Here is a 16,050-nt window from a genome sequence, read left to right as displayed (position 1 = left end):
ATGATCGAGTTACACATATATATACGTTTTATCTCGAAAACAAGATACTTCTATGTATACCAGTAGTATCAACGGAAGATATACATGTGTATCCTGCGATCTTTTGTTGTAATTCTTTGTTGATATAGAAATGAGAATTGTATGGAAGTAAATAATAGATTAATGTGGAGAAATTTTCATAATTTTCACACAATTTGATTGGAGGTCACTTTTTTCATTCTCATATTTGTTTTTCTTCATTTTTTGACACATTCCATCATTTTAATCATGGATCAGAAATAAAAAGCTTTTATGTCATAGTTGACAGCTAGCTTATATGCTCCTGTTTTAAAGTCTTAATATTGAAGCATGAATAATGCTGAAATGAGATTGTTGCTCAAATGAGTATACATTATATGGTTACAGTATAGATTTCATTTAGTTTTTGTGCTCTTATTGACTAGATCTGAATGAGTGCCTGGATGGAAACAATGGCGGTTGTCAGGATTTGTGTGTAAATACTGTCGGTTCATTCCACTGCAAGTGTTCCTGGGTTGGGTACCAGCTAGATCAGCAGGGAACTGAGTGTATAGGTAAGTTATCCTGGGCTGGGTACCAGCTAAATCAGCAGGGAGCTTAGTGTATAGGTAGGTTATCCTGGGCTGGGTACCAGCTAAATCAGCAGGGAGCTTAGTGTATAGGTAGGTTATCCTGGGCTGGCTACCAGCTAAATCAGCAGGGATCTTAGCTAGCTAGTGTATAGGTAGGTTATCATGGGCTGGTTACCGGCTAAATCAGCAAGGCACAGAGTGTATATTGGTGGATAATTATCCAGGGCTGAGCACCAAGAACACACATAAGAATAAACAAGTGAAGAGAATGAACAGTGATCAAACCTGATCCCATCTCTGGTATCTCCAGGGGCTATGTTTACTGTTCTCTTAATTTTGTATTCTTTATAGAATTTATGAGATTGATCACTGTTCATTCTCTTCACCAGTCAACAGGGATGTTTAAAACATCCCCTGTTGACTGGTCACACCAAATTAATTGTTACTTTTAAAACTCCGATAACACCAACATATTTTGTCATTAGCCTGCTCCGATTTAAAAATTCATCATATGCAGAAAATTCTATCACATATTGAATCAGTTGAGAAACATCAACATGATATGCAAGGTAATGATTAATGGAATATTGCTTCATAAATATGGAAAGTTAATGGAGATGCTGAACTTATTAAAGTTAAGTTGTTAGTTATTGTTGACATTTATGTTCAATAAAATATCCAAATATGAAACAGATATGGAATACTTTGTGGTGTCTTTTATTTTGAGTTCATTAGGGTATATCAAGATATGAATAAAAATGAGTATTGTTAATAGATAAAATATGTCATCAGTATATCTAAATGTCAAGTTGAAGAGATTTTTTCTTCTCATGTAGAAGTTTTTGAATAAATTTTGCCTCATAAGAATACAAAAACAGGTCAGTTGATAATGGAGCACAATTTGTGTCTATGGGAATTCCAACAGACTGTACCTAACTGTTAAAGTTTGTAAATGTTTTTATACTCATGTATTGTTGACCTATATTTAAATGTTAGTATAGATGTCAATATCTATTGTTTTTATATTTTATGTATAAATATATATAATCCAGAAAAAAGTATAGAAAAATCTATACAAAAACTTGTATGATAAGAATATCACAAATTGATTAAGTATACTCGACTAATTTATGTACTTCTTCAGGAGTATGATGAATATTGCTTAGTAACACATGTACATGATATCAATATATAACTTATATTTGAGGGTAGATATAAATGTTTAATATACACATGTATGTGTTTAATTACCTAGATATAGATGAGTGTACAACAGACAATGGTGGATGTGAGAACCTGTGTAGCAACACCTATGGGGCATACTATTGCTACTGTGAAAATGAGGGATATGTGGTTCACGAGAATGGAAAAAACTGTACAGGTAAAGTCAAAATATACAGGTAAAGTTCAAAATGTACAGGTAACAGTCCAAATATACAGGAAAAGATCAAAGTGCACAGATAAAGTCAAACCAAACAGGTAAAGTTCAAAGTGTATAGGAAAAATGTTAAAGTGTACAGGTAAAGTTCAAAATGTACAGATAACAGTCCAAATATACAGGAAAAGATCAAAGTGCACAGATAAAGTCAAACCAAACAGGTAAAGTTCAAAGTGTATAGGAAAAATGTTAAAGTGTACAGGTAAAGTTCAAAATGTACAGATAATAGTCCAAATATACAGGAAAAGATCAAAGTGCACAGATAAAGTCAAACCAAACAGGTAAAGTTCAAAGTGTATAGGAAAAATGTTAGAGTGTACAGGTATAGGTCAACATGTACAGGTGTAATAAGGAGGGAGAAAATGCAATGGGATAGACTGGGATTCGAAGAATCTCTAGTCAGGTGCTCCACAAACTGAGCTATCTGCCTACTGGTGATCAAACCTGTCTGACGACCACATTAACCCCCTTAGATGTCTTAATGCCTTGAAGAAATCAACCCAGGATTTTCACTAAGGGTAAAAGTGCAATGGACCAGATCATGGTTCAAACCCAGGTCTCCTGAATCTCTAGTCACGTGTTCTACTAACTGAATTATCTGGCCACCGGTGATAAAACCACTTTAACTGCAACACAGGTAAAGTTCAAAATATACAGGAAAAGTTTAAAGTGTATTGGTAAATTCAAACCAGACAGGTAAGTTCAAAATGTACAGGTAACAGTTAAAATGTACTGGTAAAGGTAAAGGTCAAAATGTACAGGTAAAGGTGTGTAGGGAAAGGTTTAAATGCACAGGTAAAATCAATCCAAACAAATAAAGGTCAATATATATAGGTAAAGGTCAAACTGTGCAGGTAATAGTCAAACTGTGCAGGTAATAGTCAAACTGTGCAGGTAATAGTCAAACTGTGTGGTAATAGTCAAACTGTGCGGTAATAGTCAAACTGTGCGGTAATAGTCAAACTGTGCAGGTGAAGGTTTAAAGTATACAGGTAAGGTTAAATGAGTTTGATTGTCAACTTTGTTATTCATTGTAAGCAGTAATTCAGTATAATGAGGTTTGCCTGGAATGTGTTTTACTGTAGTGTCCATATGAAATGGAAATCTGTCCTTATGTTCCCGATAAAGAATGGAGATTAAAGAAAGGTTCAGAAGAACTCATTCTCACGTATATCATGTAGGAAAATCTGTGGATCTACATATGTATAACTAAATTTGTTGTATTTACTGACTGACTGTCTTTATCATTGATTCCACAGTTTGCCAAGGACACCAGTATATTGATGAGAAGAAAAAATGGTGTATAGACTGTCCAGCAAATTCTTCAGCATCACAGAATCAAACAGCGTCTTCTGTGAAAGATTGTTACTGTGACAATGGTTACCAAGGCGACCCAGGAAATGGCTTAGAATGTCTGGGTAAGACAAATAAAACCATGGACGTGATTTAATTTTGGAATTTGCTGAGTTGCATGATCCTATTTGCTGTGTTGTTATTTTATGTCATGATTTTGTTTTACAAGATATTAATGAATGCGTAGAGAATGCATTGAACTGCTCGGAGGGGTGCCTGAATTTGCCAGGAAGTGCTGTGTGTACATGCCCACTGGGATACTTCCTGGAGAAAGATAACATAAGCTGCAGTGGTATGTAATGATTAAATGTCATTCTCTGTAACGAAGATTTAAAATGATGTTGACTTTGGACAGAGCATTTTCCAGGTGTGTTTTTTTCACAAACAGTGAAGGTATTGAATGGTGTTATATATTGCCATGCAGTATCAAAAACCAAAACACTAGATATTTTCAAACAATGGAGAGTGCAAATATATGTGATTTTGATTCCTTTATCTTGATTCTATCCCAGTGATTTTTCAATAATGAATTTGTCACATTTCTCTATGTTAACTCTGTCGCATCTGTTCTTTATAGTTTCTTTGTTTGCAGCAATTTCTCTGTATTAGATTTTCTCAATAAAATTGCTGTAATTCACAACGATTTCTCTATTAATTTTATCATTGTGATTTCTCTATTAATTCTATCATTGTGATTTCTCTCTATCACCTCTGTTTTTCTCTATGGTGATTTTTACATATTATTCTATAGCACTTGATTTCTCCAATCTGATCCGCTTTGCTATTGTTATGTCGCTATTCACTTTGTGTAGCGACATAACAATAACGGAGTGGATCAAAGATCTGATTTTAATCAGATTGTTGATTTCTTTATATTGATCGTATCACAGTGTTTTCGCTGTATTAAATATATCACAGTGATTATTCTTAGTGATTTCTCTAGAGTGATTTCTCTATAGTGATATATGATATTAATCAGCACTTGATTTTTCTACAGTGATTATTCTATAGTGATTTTTCTATGTTAATTCTATCACAGCAATTAATTTTACAGTATAAATTCTATCACAATGATTTCTCTGTAGTGATTTCCGTACAAACTGATTTTTCTACAGACATAGATGAATGTCAGATCTATGATGGAGGTTGTCAGGGAACATGTGTGAACACTGTGGGGTCATACCACTGCTTGTGTTCAACGGGATACGAACTGAATTATGACAACCACACATGTCTGGATATCGATGAATGCTGGCCAAACAACTTCAATTGTTCCCACGAGTGCATCAACCTAGAGGGCGCTGCTAGATGTGGGTGTTACCTGGGCTACAACCTGCAGGATGATGGGAAATCCTGTATTGGTAAAGTTATTGTCATTTAGGGATGGATTATGTGTGTTAGGTTCTGTGAACAGTGGTTTTACTTTGGCTATTTCATCATGAACCGTAAAACATAAATTTCATTAGTATACTAATAATATTTATATTTTGGGGTTTAATAACTGACATGAGAAGGATAATGGTAATTGCAATAAATTGTGCAAAATAATTAATAAATATAGTGGTTCTGAAAAAATGATACCATTTCATTGTTACGCAAATTGGTGGACAGATCACCTAACCAAATCGGTAATGTTTGTTTCAGCCTCAGTTGTAGTTTTGCACTAGCTGATTAATTTTAATGACGATAAGATAGGTATATAAGAATACAGTGTGCTATGTCAGAATGTTATTTTGTACAGACATCGATGAGTGCTCTGAGCCGGGACTTCCGCTGTGTGAGGACACCTGTATGAACACCATAGGCTCTTACCAATGTCTGTGTACCGACCTCGGCTACAAACTGTCCTGGGACGATTCCTCTTGTTCTGGTAGCTGTCTCATTCTTCTCTCATTCTCTTCTCTCTCTCTATCTGTCTGCATGTCTGTCCATCTCTTTCTAACTTTATCTCTCTCTTACCTATCATATGATTTTTTTCAAGATATAATCTTGCTTCACTAGCAAACTCTTCCTTGAAAGAGTATTTTAAGGGAGATAACTGAAATGGAAATTAAGTCAAAACCCATGGGTAAATTTTCATTATTATCAGCATATCTATCACTATGTGTTGAATATGATTGGTTGAGAAACATTTGATAAAAAATACTATCACCCTGAATGATACAACCACACCCTCCAGTTTGATATGGCTCTCACTTGCATTCAATATTAGTGAACTTAGTATATGGAAAGTATATATACATGTATACATAAAAAGATAATGATAGAAAAAAGAAACAGTTCAAAGCCTTTATCATGGATATGTAAACTTCTTTTGCAATCTTCACAGCAACTTATTAATTGACAATTTTAACACCATTAATTTTTCTCAGTCACTAGATCAGTTTAAAGGGAGAGAACTTAAAATTAAGCATTTCTGACAGAGATCCATGAATTCTCTGATTTTAATAATTTGATATGATCTGTGAATCCTCTGTTCCTCAGATGCCTTTGTTCACCCAACGTCCTTTTAGATATCAAGGATTCCCTCAAATATCACAGAGTGCTATTGTTTTCATTCAAATATTACTGAATGCTTTAGTTTAATATGAGACATTACTGAATGCTTTAGTTTAAAATGAGACATTACTGAATGCTTTAGTTTAGTATAAGACATTACTGAATGCTTTAGTTTAATATGAGACATTACTGAATGCTTTAGTTTAATTTTAGACATTTCTGAGTGCTATGGTTTAATATAAGACATTACTGAATGCTTAATGGTTTAATATCAGACATTACTGAATGCTTTAGTTTAATATAAGACATTACTGAGTGCTATATTATCAGAATTCTATGGTATATTCCATCATATCAATGAGGGCTATAGTTTACTTTCAGATATCAATAAAGGCTATGGTTTTCCTTTAGATATCAATGAGTGTATGGAAGGGGAGAATGACTGTGAGGATCTCTGTATTAACGTCCTCGGTTCGTACCGCTGTGAATGCACGCAGACAGGGTTCGCCATCAGTTCAGACGGACACACATGTGAAGGTATCGTTTTCATATAGGAAATGTGTTTCATTCTTAAAATCTGGTGAAGCTTCACTGGTTACAGTCCCTGAAACGTTCTACTTTACCATTTTTCCGTTCGCTCACCGTTCGTTCAGCGTGCATTCACCGTTCTTCAGCGTGCATAAAGTTTGAAGCCATACATGAACACCTGTTAATTCTGGATGTCACTACACATGTAGACTATAGTGTTTTCTTTTTCACATTCATTGTGTATATATTATACCCATGCATTAAATGTATCTGTACATGTAATGGTATACACAATGTACATACGGAATTTGCTTTTGTTTGTGTATGACTGTTGCATGTATTAATGTACAATTTGCTATAATTTCATGAAATATATACATGTATACTCGGTACTTATACAAAAATATATTACATTGAATATATCCAGAACTGTAAAATATGCTGTATCACGATTCAGGTTAATTATTTAATTTTTCATTAATTGATGAAATATACATGTGCATGTATTTTAATACTTGATTATGAAATAAGTAAAATCTCAGGGAAAAATCCGAAACATTCCGAGTAAATAGATCATTTTGCGTTCAGCGTGCGCTCAACGTTTGTTCACCGTTCACTCTGCGTTCGCTCACCGTTCACCAAATTGCGTTCACCGTTCGCTCTGCGTTCGCTCACCGTTCGCTCTGTGTTCGTTCACCGTTCGCTCACCGTGCGTTCACCGTTTGCTCACCGTTCAAGTGGGAAAGAAGAACGTTTTAGGGACTGTATACGAATGAACTCCACAAAATTTCGATAACAGAGTAATTGATACTAAAAAATAGACATTTATTTGTTAAAACAATGCATTAAAAATATGTTACAGATATCGATGAATGCCAGATGCTAAACCTGAATTTGTGTAAACACCGTTGTAAGAACCTTAAGGGTGGATTTATGTGTTCATGTCATCCTGGTTACACAGGAGTGGGCTACTACGACTGTCTACGTGAGTATCTGTGACTGTCTACGTGAGTATCAGTGACTGTCTACGTGAGTATCTGTGACTGTCTATGTGAGTGTCTGTGACTGTCTATGTGAGTGTCTGTGACTGTCTATGTGAGTGAGTATCTGTGACTGTCTATGTGAGTATCAGTGACTGTCTACGTGAGTATCAGTGACTGTCTACGTGAGTGTCTGTGACTGTCTACGTGAGTGTCTGTGACTGTCTACGTGAGTGTCTGTGACTGTCTACGTGAGTGTCTGTGACTGTCTACGTGAGTGTCTGTGACTGTCTACGTGAGTATCTGTGACTGTCTACATGAGTGTCTGTGACTGTCTACGTGAGTATCTGTGACTGTCTATGTGAGTGTCTGTGACTGTCTACGTGAGTGTCTGTGACTGTCTATGTGAGTATCAGTGACTGTCTATGTAAGTATCTGTGACTGTCTACGTGAGTATCAGTGACTGTCTACGTGAGTGTCTGTGACTGTCTATGTGAGTATCTGTGACTGTCTATGTGAGTGTCTGTGACTGTCTACGTGAGTATCAGTGACTGTCTACGTGAGTGTCTGTGACTGTCTATGTGAGTATCTGTGACTGTCTATGTGAGTGTCTGTGACTGTCTACATGAGTATCTGTGACTGTCTATGTGAGTATCTGTGACTGTCTATGTGAGTGTCTGACTGTCTACGTGAGTGTCTGTGACTGTCTACGTGAGTGTCTGTGACTGTCTATGCTGGTATCTGTGACTGTCTTCGTGAGTATTTATGACTGTCTACGGAAGTATTTATGACTGAATATGTGTCCATATCTATGACTGTTTAAGCACTCTCATGCTAAATGTGGAAGTACTACTTACAAAAGTCTATACACCTACAGCTGGTGATATCTCAACATGAGTGAAAAATTCTCAAAAAGACGTAAATTTCCTAACAGCCAACCCTGAATTAATCAAATGTTAATTTTACTTCAAAACTATTACCATAGGACTTCAAAATTATCATTGCAGATTTATCAGGTTAATGTGATGGAAGTTATGAATCCTTTCTGAGACGTAATTTGTAATTATTGTTGAGTCCTTAAAATTCTTTTTTCTGCTTTGCACAGGTTTACCTAATCATTAATGAATGATACCTAATTCAGACATGATGTTTGTGTTTTAGAATTGGTAATACACATACTGGTATATTATTAACAAAAACTCAAACCACCAAGAAATTATGGTTACCAGATTCACAGAAAAATTTAAGTGCTACCATCATGTAAAGTCGAACTTCTTATCTAAAACTTGATGGGGGCTGAGAAAAAAGATATCCAAGGATTCGAGATATTGAGTTTAAATGATATAAGGAAAATGTAGTTGGGACTTCCCTCTGATATCAACATAACCATGGCATTCAAGATATCGAAGATTGAGATACCGAAGTTCAACTGATATAAATGTACTGATATAAATGTACTGATATAAATGTACTGATATAAATGTACTGATATACTGATATAAATGTACTGATATAAATGTACTGATATAAATGTACTGATATACTGATATAAATGTACTGATATACTGATATAAATGTACTGATATAAATGTACTGATATAAATATACTGATATAAATATACTGATATAAATATATACTGATATAAATATACTGATATAAATATATACTGATATAAATGTACTGATATAAATGTACTGATATAAATGTACTGATATAAATATATACTGATATAAATATACTGATATAAATGTACTGATATAAATGTACTGATATAAATGTACTGATATAAATGTACTGATATAAATATATACTGATATAAATATATACTGATATAAATGTACTGATATAAATGTACTGATATAAATGTACTGATATAAATATATACTGATATAAATGTATACTGATATAAATGTACTGATATAAATGTACTGATATAAATGTACTGATATAAATGTACTGATATAAATATACTGATATAAATATACTGATATAAGTGTACTGATATAAATATACTGATAAGCTCACTTTTCCAATTCCTTTTTACAGCTTGTTCTGTGGGTTATTATAAGAACATATCAGACATGGACTGTTTGAGATGTCCACTCCTGTCCACCACAAAGGACATCGCTAGTGTGTCCATTCAGGATTGCATCTGTGTGGAGGGTTACCAGGGTAACCTGGCCCTGGGGGAGCAGTGCACAGGTCAGAAATATGATCAGGAGTCAGTTGATCTGACCTGATATCTTAATGAGGAGAAAGGTGGGGGCAATTAGATAAACAACATTGTTTCACATTTCTCACAAATCTTTTATATTCTGTCTGTCTGCATGCTTAATAATTTGAATAATTTCAGTTGTGGGAGTAAATACAATTTACATTATACATGTATGTAACATAGATAGTTAGCAATTAGATTTCTACTCGTCCGTGAAATCTGTCAATATACTGTAAACCAAGTTTTATTCATATGAGAGAAATTAATTTTTGCGAGGCTCGGAATTACCTGTTCATTATGAATATATTTCTCACTGTGAAGGAGGCCTTTAATGTCTCTTGTATTTGATAAAGATAATATGGGTCACAAAAATGAATCACGGGTGTGAAACATGTAGAAGTTTGAGCTGGTGCTCTCTATTTAATGCGTTTATGAATCTCTGTAGATTTGAATGAATGCGAGTTGGACAACTTTGGCTGTGAACAATACTGCTACAATACAGAGGGCTCGGCTAAGTGTGGCTGTAGGGACGGGTACCAGCTTAATGACGACAACAAGAACTGTACAGGTATAAGAACCAGCTTAAGCAGTTACATACTGTATGTGTGTTTTGTGTGATCAGAATTTGGTCGGCCATTGACTGGCCCAGTGCTCTCAGGCATTTCTCATAATTCAATTTTCTCGATATGTTTTGCGATGAATCAGTTTAATTCATAGGGGCCAATGTTTCTGCTGGTTCATGGGGACGTGGTTTCGTGGGGAAAGCGATGCGATGTCACTATAGGAGAGATAACTCTACTTGGTTTAAAAAAATGTTCGAGGACACGTTAATTCGTGGATAAGAGTGACCCATGAAATCCACGAACATCAATCCCCCACGAACAATGATGATTCCACGGTGTTACTAGACTGATTTTGAATAATACTGCCCAGCATAGAAATATGAGTCTGAATGGTACACATATGGTACTCTGATACAGACACAAAGTGTGAAACAAAGTGTTTGAAAATAATTCAAATTCTCATTATAATTGATGTGGAGAAAATTATATAGTAGGGGGGTTGAAATATGAAAATCGTCAGTGCTTCAGGTATTACATATTTTAAACTGACTGTCAGTGAGAATGATGCAGGAGTTAGTGTAAAAAGCTATAGCTAACGATCGCTATGACTTGTCAAAACGCTTTTAATTAACTGTAAAAAGTTATATAATAGCTAACAATGGCTAAGACTTTTGTCAAAACAGCTTCTTCACATGATATTCTCCATATCATGAGAATTCGAATTATTTTCCAACATTTTATGCCGGTATCAAGATCAAATTGATCTATTGTAGGAGGGGTAAGTGGGTGGTTGGGCTGAGATAAGTATGAAAATTTCCAGTGCTTCAGATTTTACATTTCAAATTTACATTTATTTCAGACATAGACGAGTGTGTATTTAACAGTCACTACTGCATTGACAAGTGTATCAACTTACCTGGGACCTTTAAGTGTGGTTGTCGGGAAGGTTTTGTCATTGGATATGATGGCCGATATTGTAATGGTGAGTAGTTTTTCACTAAGTCCCCCTTCCCCCCTCCCACAGGGAGAGATTTGTCATTGGATATGATGGTCGATATTGTAATGGTGAGTAGTTTTTCACTAAGTCTTCCTCCCCCCTCCCACATTGAGAGATTTGTCATTGGATATGATGGTCGATATTGTAATGGTGAGTAGTTTTTCACTAAGTCCCCCTCCCCCCTCCCACAGGGAGAGATTTGTCATTGGATATGATGGTCGATATTGTAATGGTGAGTAGTTTTTCACCAAGTCCCCCTCCCCTTCCCACAGGGAGAGATTTGTCATTGGATATGATGGTCAATATTGTAATGGTGAGTAGTTTTTCACTAAGTGCCCCTACCCCCTCCCACAGGGAGAGATTTGTCTTTAGATAGTCATTGGATATGATGGTCGATATTGTAATGGTGAGTGTTTCACTATGACACACCCCCCCCCCCCCCCCCCCCCACACACACACACACATGGAATGAAGGGCGGGAGGCAATATTGATGTTTTGCAGTTACTATGGTTACATGTAACCCCTTCCCTGCTCTATTCCGGTTTGTATACAGTTCCATTTCTTTCATGAATATTACTAGAGATAGATATTTGTTTGATATGCATTATTTTGGTAATGAAATGGAGTGGGATATTATATAATTCGTGATAATCATTTATTTAACTTACTAACAGTTGAACTTTGATATCTTGAACATCAATATATCAAATATTATGTGTATGTCAAAATGAGTTAGAAGTCCCAACTACATTTTTGTCCCCCACTGCAACGCGGAAGGGGATATAGAAATGCCGATGTCCGTGCGTCCATCTGTCCCACTTCACTTTGTGTACACAACTCCTCAGAAACCGCTCAACGGATTTTGTTCATATTTTGTAGGATTGTTAGTCACCATGTCTAGTTGATCATATTTGTTGAATTTGAACGTTAACGTGCTACACTATAGGAACACATTGTGGACGCAACTCCTCAGAAACCGCTCAACGGATTTTGTTCATGATTTGTGGGATTGTTAGTCACCATGTGTAGTTGATCATATTGTGCCATCATTTTGATTCAACAATTTTTACAGGAGTTATGGGACTTTGTTGAATTTGTACATGGTACACAATAGGAACACTTTGTGGATGCAACTCTTCCAAAACTGCTCACCGGATTTCATTCAGATTTTGTAGGATTGCTAGCCACCATATGTAGTTGATCATATTGCGCCATCATTTTGTTTCGACAAATTTTACAGGTCCTGGAGTTATGGAACTTTGTTGAATTTGTACCTGCTACACTATAGAAATTTAACACTTTGTGGACGCAACTTCTCCGAAACCGCTGAACAGATTTTGTTCAAATTTTGTAGGATTGTTAGTCACCATATGTTGTTGATCATATTGTGCTGTCATTTTGATTCGACAAATTTTAGAGGAGTTATGGAACTTTGTTAAATTTTTACATGCTACACTATAGAAACACTTTGTGGACGCAACTCCTCCAAAACCGCTCAATGGATTTTATTCAAATTTTGTAGGATTGTTAGTCACCATATGTTGTTGATCATATTGCGCTGTCATTTTGATTCGACAAATTTTAGAGGAGTTATGGGACTTTTGTGTTTCAACTTTTTTTATGGCAGTGAGGGACATGGCTACGTGTAGCAATCTTGTTTAAAGTGTATTCTAACCTCAAATCCATGGATATCAAAAAATATTTTCTCAGTCCCATTGAGTTTGAGATAATGAGATTTGACTGTATCTATAATACCCATATTTTGTAGGAATCTAATAGTATCACAAAGAACTACATGTATATACACTAATACATGTAGTTTGATTTGACCCTGTTTTTGACTAATAATTTTAGTAATGAGATTTTGAATTTACTTTTTTTTGATTTTACAAATGCATGATTTTCCTCCAGTTTCTTTCAAATGGCCAGGACTTGCTATTTTCAAAACCCTCTGGCTTCTGACAGTGTGGGCACCATGCATGCTTATGTTGAATTGGGAGTTTCTTTCAAATGACCAAAACTTGCTATTTTCAAAGCTCTTTGGCTTAATTCTGACAGTGTGGGCACCATGCATGCTTATGTTAAATTGGAGATATGGATTTTGAAAATGTGTAATTTTTGTGAATATTTGAACCTAGGACCACTGAATTTCTTGATTTGTCTGGTCATGGGCAATGAAACTCTTCACACTGTCACACTCACCATCACACTACAATATAAGCATGTATTCAATATAAAGCATTGATGAGATGTTTGCAGTAAACGCATGTACAACATTTTGTTTCTATTTTTAGATGTGGATGAATGTATGGCAGATCACCCCTGTGAGGACCTGTGTGAAAACACCTGGGGATCATATGTCTGTCTGTGTACAGAACTAGGGACAATTCTAGCCTCAGATGGGGTCTCCTGTATTGGTAAGTCTGTGTATCTGTGTACAGTTCTAGGATTAGATGGGATCTCCTGTCTTTGTAAGTCTGTCCGTCCATCTGTCTGTGTACAGTTATAGCATTAGATGGGATCTCCTGTGTTCGTAAGTCTGTCCGTCCGTCTGTCTGTGTACAGTTTTAGCATTAGATGGGGTCTCCTGTGTAAGTCTGTCCGTCGGTCTGTCTGTGTACAGTTATAGCATCAGATGGGGTCTCCTGTCTTCATAAGTCTGTCCGTCGGTCTGTCTGTGTACAGTTCTAGGATTAGATGGGATCTCCTGTGTTCGTAAGTCTGTCTGTCTGTCTGTCTGTGTGCAGTTTTAGCATTAGATGGGGTCTCCTGTGTAAGTCTGTCCGTCGGTCTGTTTGTGTACAGTTCTAGCATTAGATGGGGTCTCCTGTGTAAGTCTGTCCGTCAGTCTGTCTGTGTACAGTTCTAGCATTAGATGGGATCTCCTGTGTTCGTAAGTCTGTCTGTCGGTCTGTCTGTGTACAGTTATAACATCAGATGGGGTCTCCTGTCTTCATAAGTCTGTCCGTCGGTCTGTCTGTGTACAGTTCTAGCATTAGATGGGGTCTCCTGTGTAAGTCTGTCCGTCAGTCTGTCTGTGTACAATTCTAGCATTAGATGGGTCTCCTGTGTAAGTCGGTCTGTCTGTGTACAGTTATAGCATCAGATGGGGTCTCCTGTCTTCATAAGTCTGTCTGTCGGTCTGTCTGTGTACAATTATAGCATCAGATGGGGTCTCCTGTCTTTATAAGTCTGCCCGTCCGTCTGTTTGTCTGTACACAGAACTAGCCTTAGATGGGGCCTCCTGTATTTGTAAGTCTGTCGGTCAGTCAGTCAGTCTGTGAAAGTTCTTGGCCTCAGATGAGATCTCCTGTATGTGTGTCTGTCAGTTAGAATGCCTGTCAGTGGGTTCATCTGTTTGTTATAATGTCTAAGTTTGCAGCTGTTTGTTTATATAGTGTGTGTAAAAAATCTAAGAATGATTCTAACCTTTGATGCAATATTCAGTAATTTACAAGATTCATTTTGTAAATTGTGTAATTCATTGCGATAGAAATTCGTAAGAACAATTTGTATTAAAGATCTAACGATCATTTAAAAGTTAGAAAAGATGATGAGATTCAGAATCTGACAAAACATTTTTATGTATAAACAGCCTCCTTTGAACATCTCCAGTGTCCTAAAGATATATTTGTGGAGGTTCACCAACACCAGCCGTTTGCTGCGGTCACTCTGCCAGACCTTGTTGACCTAGATGATGTCACTGTGATCCCGGAGTGGGTACGGGACAGAAAGGAATTTTCTGTGGGGTCCACGACCGTGACGATAAAGACGAGTCCAGATTCCGCTCTCAACGATTCTTGTAGCTTCAGTGTTCATGTTCTAGGTGAGCTGAATGAACGAAAGGTGTCAACAACTTTATTAGATAAAAAGTTATATCTCCAAAGTTTGCGGAATAAAAATCAGATAGCTACCTGTAAATTCTTGTTTTAAATAACATTATTATTACTCGTGTAAAAAAGTTTTAATCATTATGCTCCCCCCCCCCCCCCCCCCCCCCCCCCCCCCCCCTTCAAAGAAGAGGGGCATATTGGTTTGCACCTGTCGGTCGGTAGACCACATGTTGTCCGCTCAATATCTTGAGAACCATTCACTTGATGATAATGATATTTCATATGTGGGTTGGTTATGAGTAGAAAAGGACCCCTAATGTTTTTCAGGTCAAAAGGTCAAAGTTCAAGGGTCAATATACTCTGGACATAGGAATATGATGTCCACTCAATATCTTGAGAACCCTTTGCTTGACAGACATCAAACTTGGTACACTGGTATATCTTCAGGAGAAGATGACCTCTATTGATTTTGAGGTCACACAGTCAAAGGTCAATGGTTGAACTGGACATCATATATTGTCTCCTATATTTTAAGAATTATTTGCTTGATTGACACCAGACTTGGTACACCGGTACAGCACAAGGAGTAGATGACCCCTATTGATTTTTAGGTCACATGGTCAATCCACTCTTGACATAGGAAGATATTTTCTGCTCAATATTTTGATTTGATACTACTATCAATTAAATGATGTGTGTGTATAACCCTTTTCAATTTTGCACCATTGGGGGGGGGGGGGGGGGGGGGGGGGGGGGGCATATATGTTTTACAAACATCTCTTGTTAGAATTTTAAATGTAAAACAAATTTTGAGACTATACTGTTCTACAGGTGACTCTCGATAACTCGAAGTTCAAGGGACCTTGATAAAACTTCGAGAAATTGAGAGTTCGAGAGATCGAAATTCGGAAATTGAAGGTTCGCCGGTATGGTTAAGATTTTACAGTAAACGGAAATGTATACGAACAAAATCTGACAGGTTTTCCTTCATATTCGTTAATACGTAATTTGATATCAAAATAAAAAATTACCTTATTTTGCATTGATAAAAA

At 36.3% G+C, this 16,050-nt stretch overlaps 1 protein-coding gene across 2 annotated transcripts in view; it reads left to right on the top strand.

The window, feature by feature from the left end:
• The window catches only part of LOC125679324 (fibrillin-2-like), a 59,480-nt gene that overhangs the window by 35,977 nt on the left and 7,453 nt on the right, over window positions 1-16,050 (top strand). For both annotated transcript variants that reach the window (XM_056153679.1, XM_056153678.1), the window contains 13 exons: window positions 444-572; window positions 1,846-1,971; window positions 3,288-3,446; window positions 3,551-3,673; window positions 4,497-4,742; window positions 5,123-5,251; window positions 6,292-6,417; window positions 7,271-7,393; window positions 9,436-9,591; window positions 10,050-10,172; window positions 11,027-11,149; window positions 13,460-13,582; window positions 14,761-14,991. In XM_056153679.1, coding sequence (XP_056009654.1) covers window positions 444-572; window positions 1,846-1,971; window positions 3,288-3,446; window positions 3,551-3,673; window positions 4,497-4,742; window positions 5,123-5,251; window positions 6,292-6,417; window positions 7,271-7,393; window positions 9,436-9,591; window positions 10,050-10,172; window positions 11,027-11,149; window positions 13,460-13,582; window positions 14,761-14,991 — 1,917 coding nt within the window. The remainder of the gene's footprint in view (window positions 1-443; window positions 573-1,845; window positions 1,972-3,287; window positions 3,447-3,550; window positions 3,674-4,496; window positions 4,743-5,122; window positions 5,252-6,291; window positions 6,418-7,270; window positions 7,394-9,435; window positions 9,592-10,049; window positions 10,173-11,026; window positions 11,150-13,459; window positions 13,583-14,760; window positions 14,992-16,050) is intronic.

This window comes from Ostrea edulis, chromosome 2 (assembly GCF_947568905.1).
Source record: "Ostrea edulis chromosome 2, xbOstEdul1.1, whole genome shotgun sequence".
Taxonomy (NCBI): Eukaryota; Metazoa; Mollusca; class Bivalvia; order Ostreida; family Ostreidae; genus Ostrea; species Ostrea edulis.
This window is presented reverse-complemented; position numbering and strand designations above follow the sequence as displayed.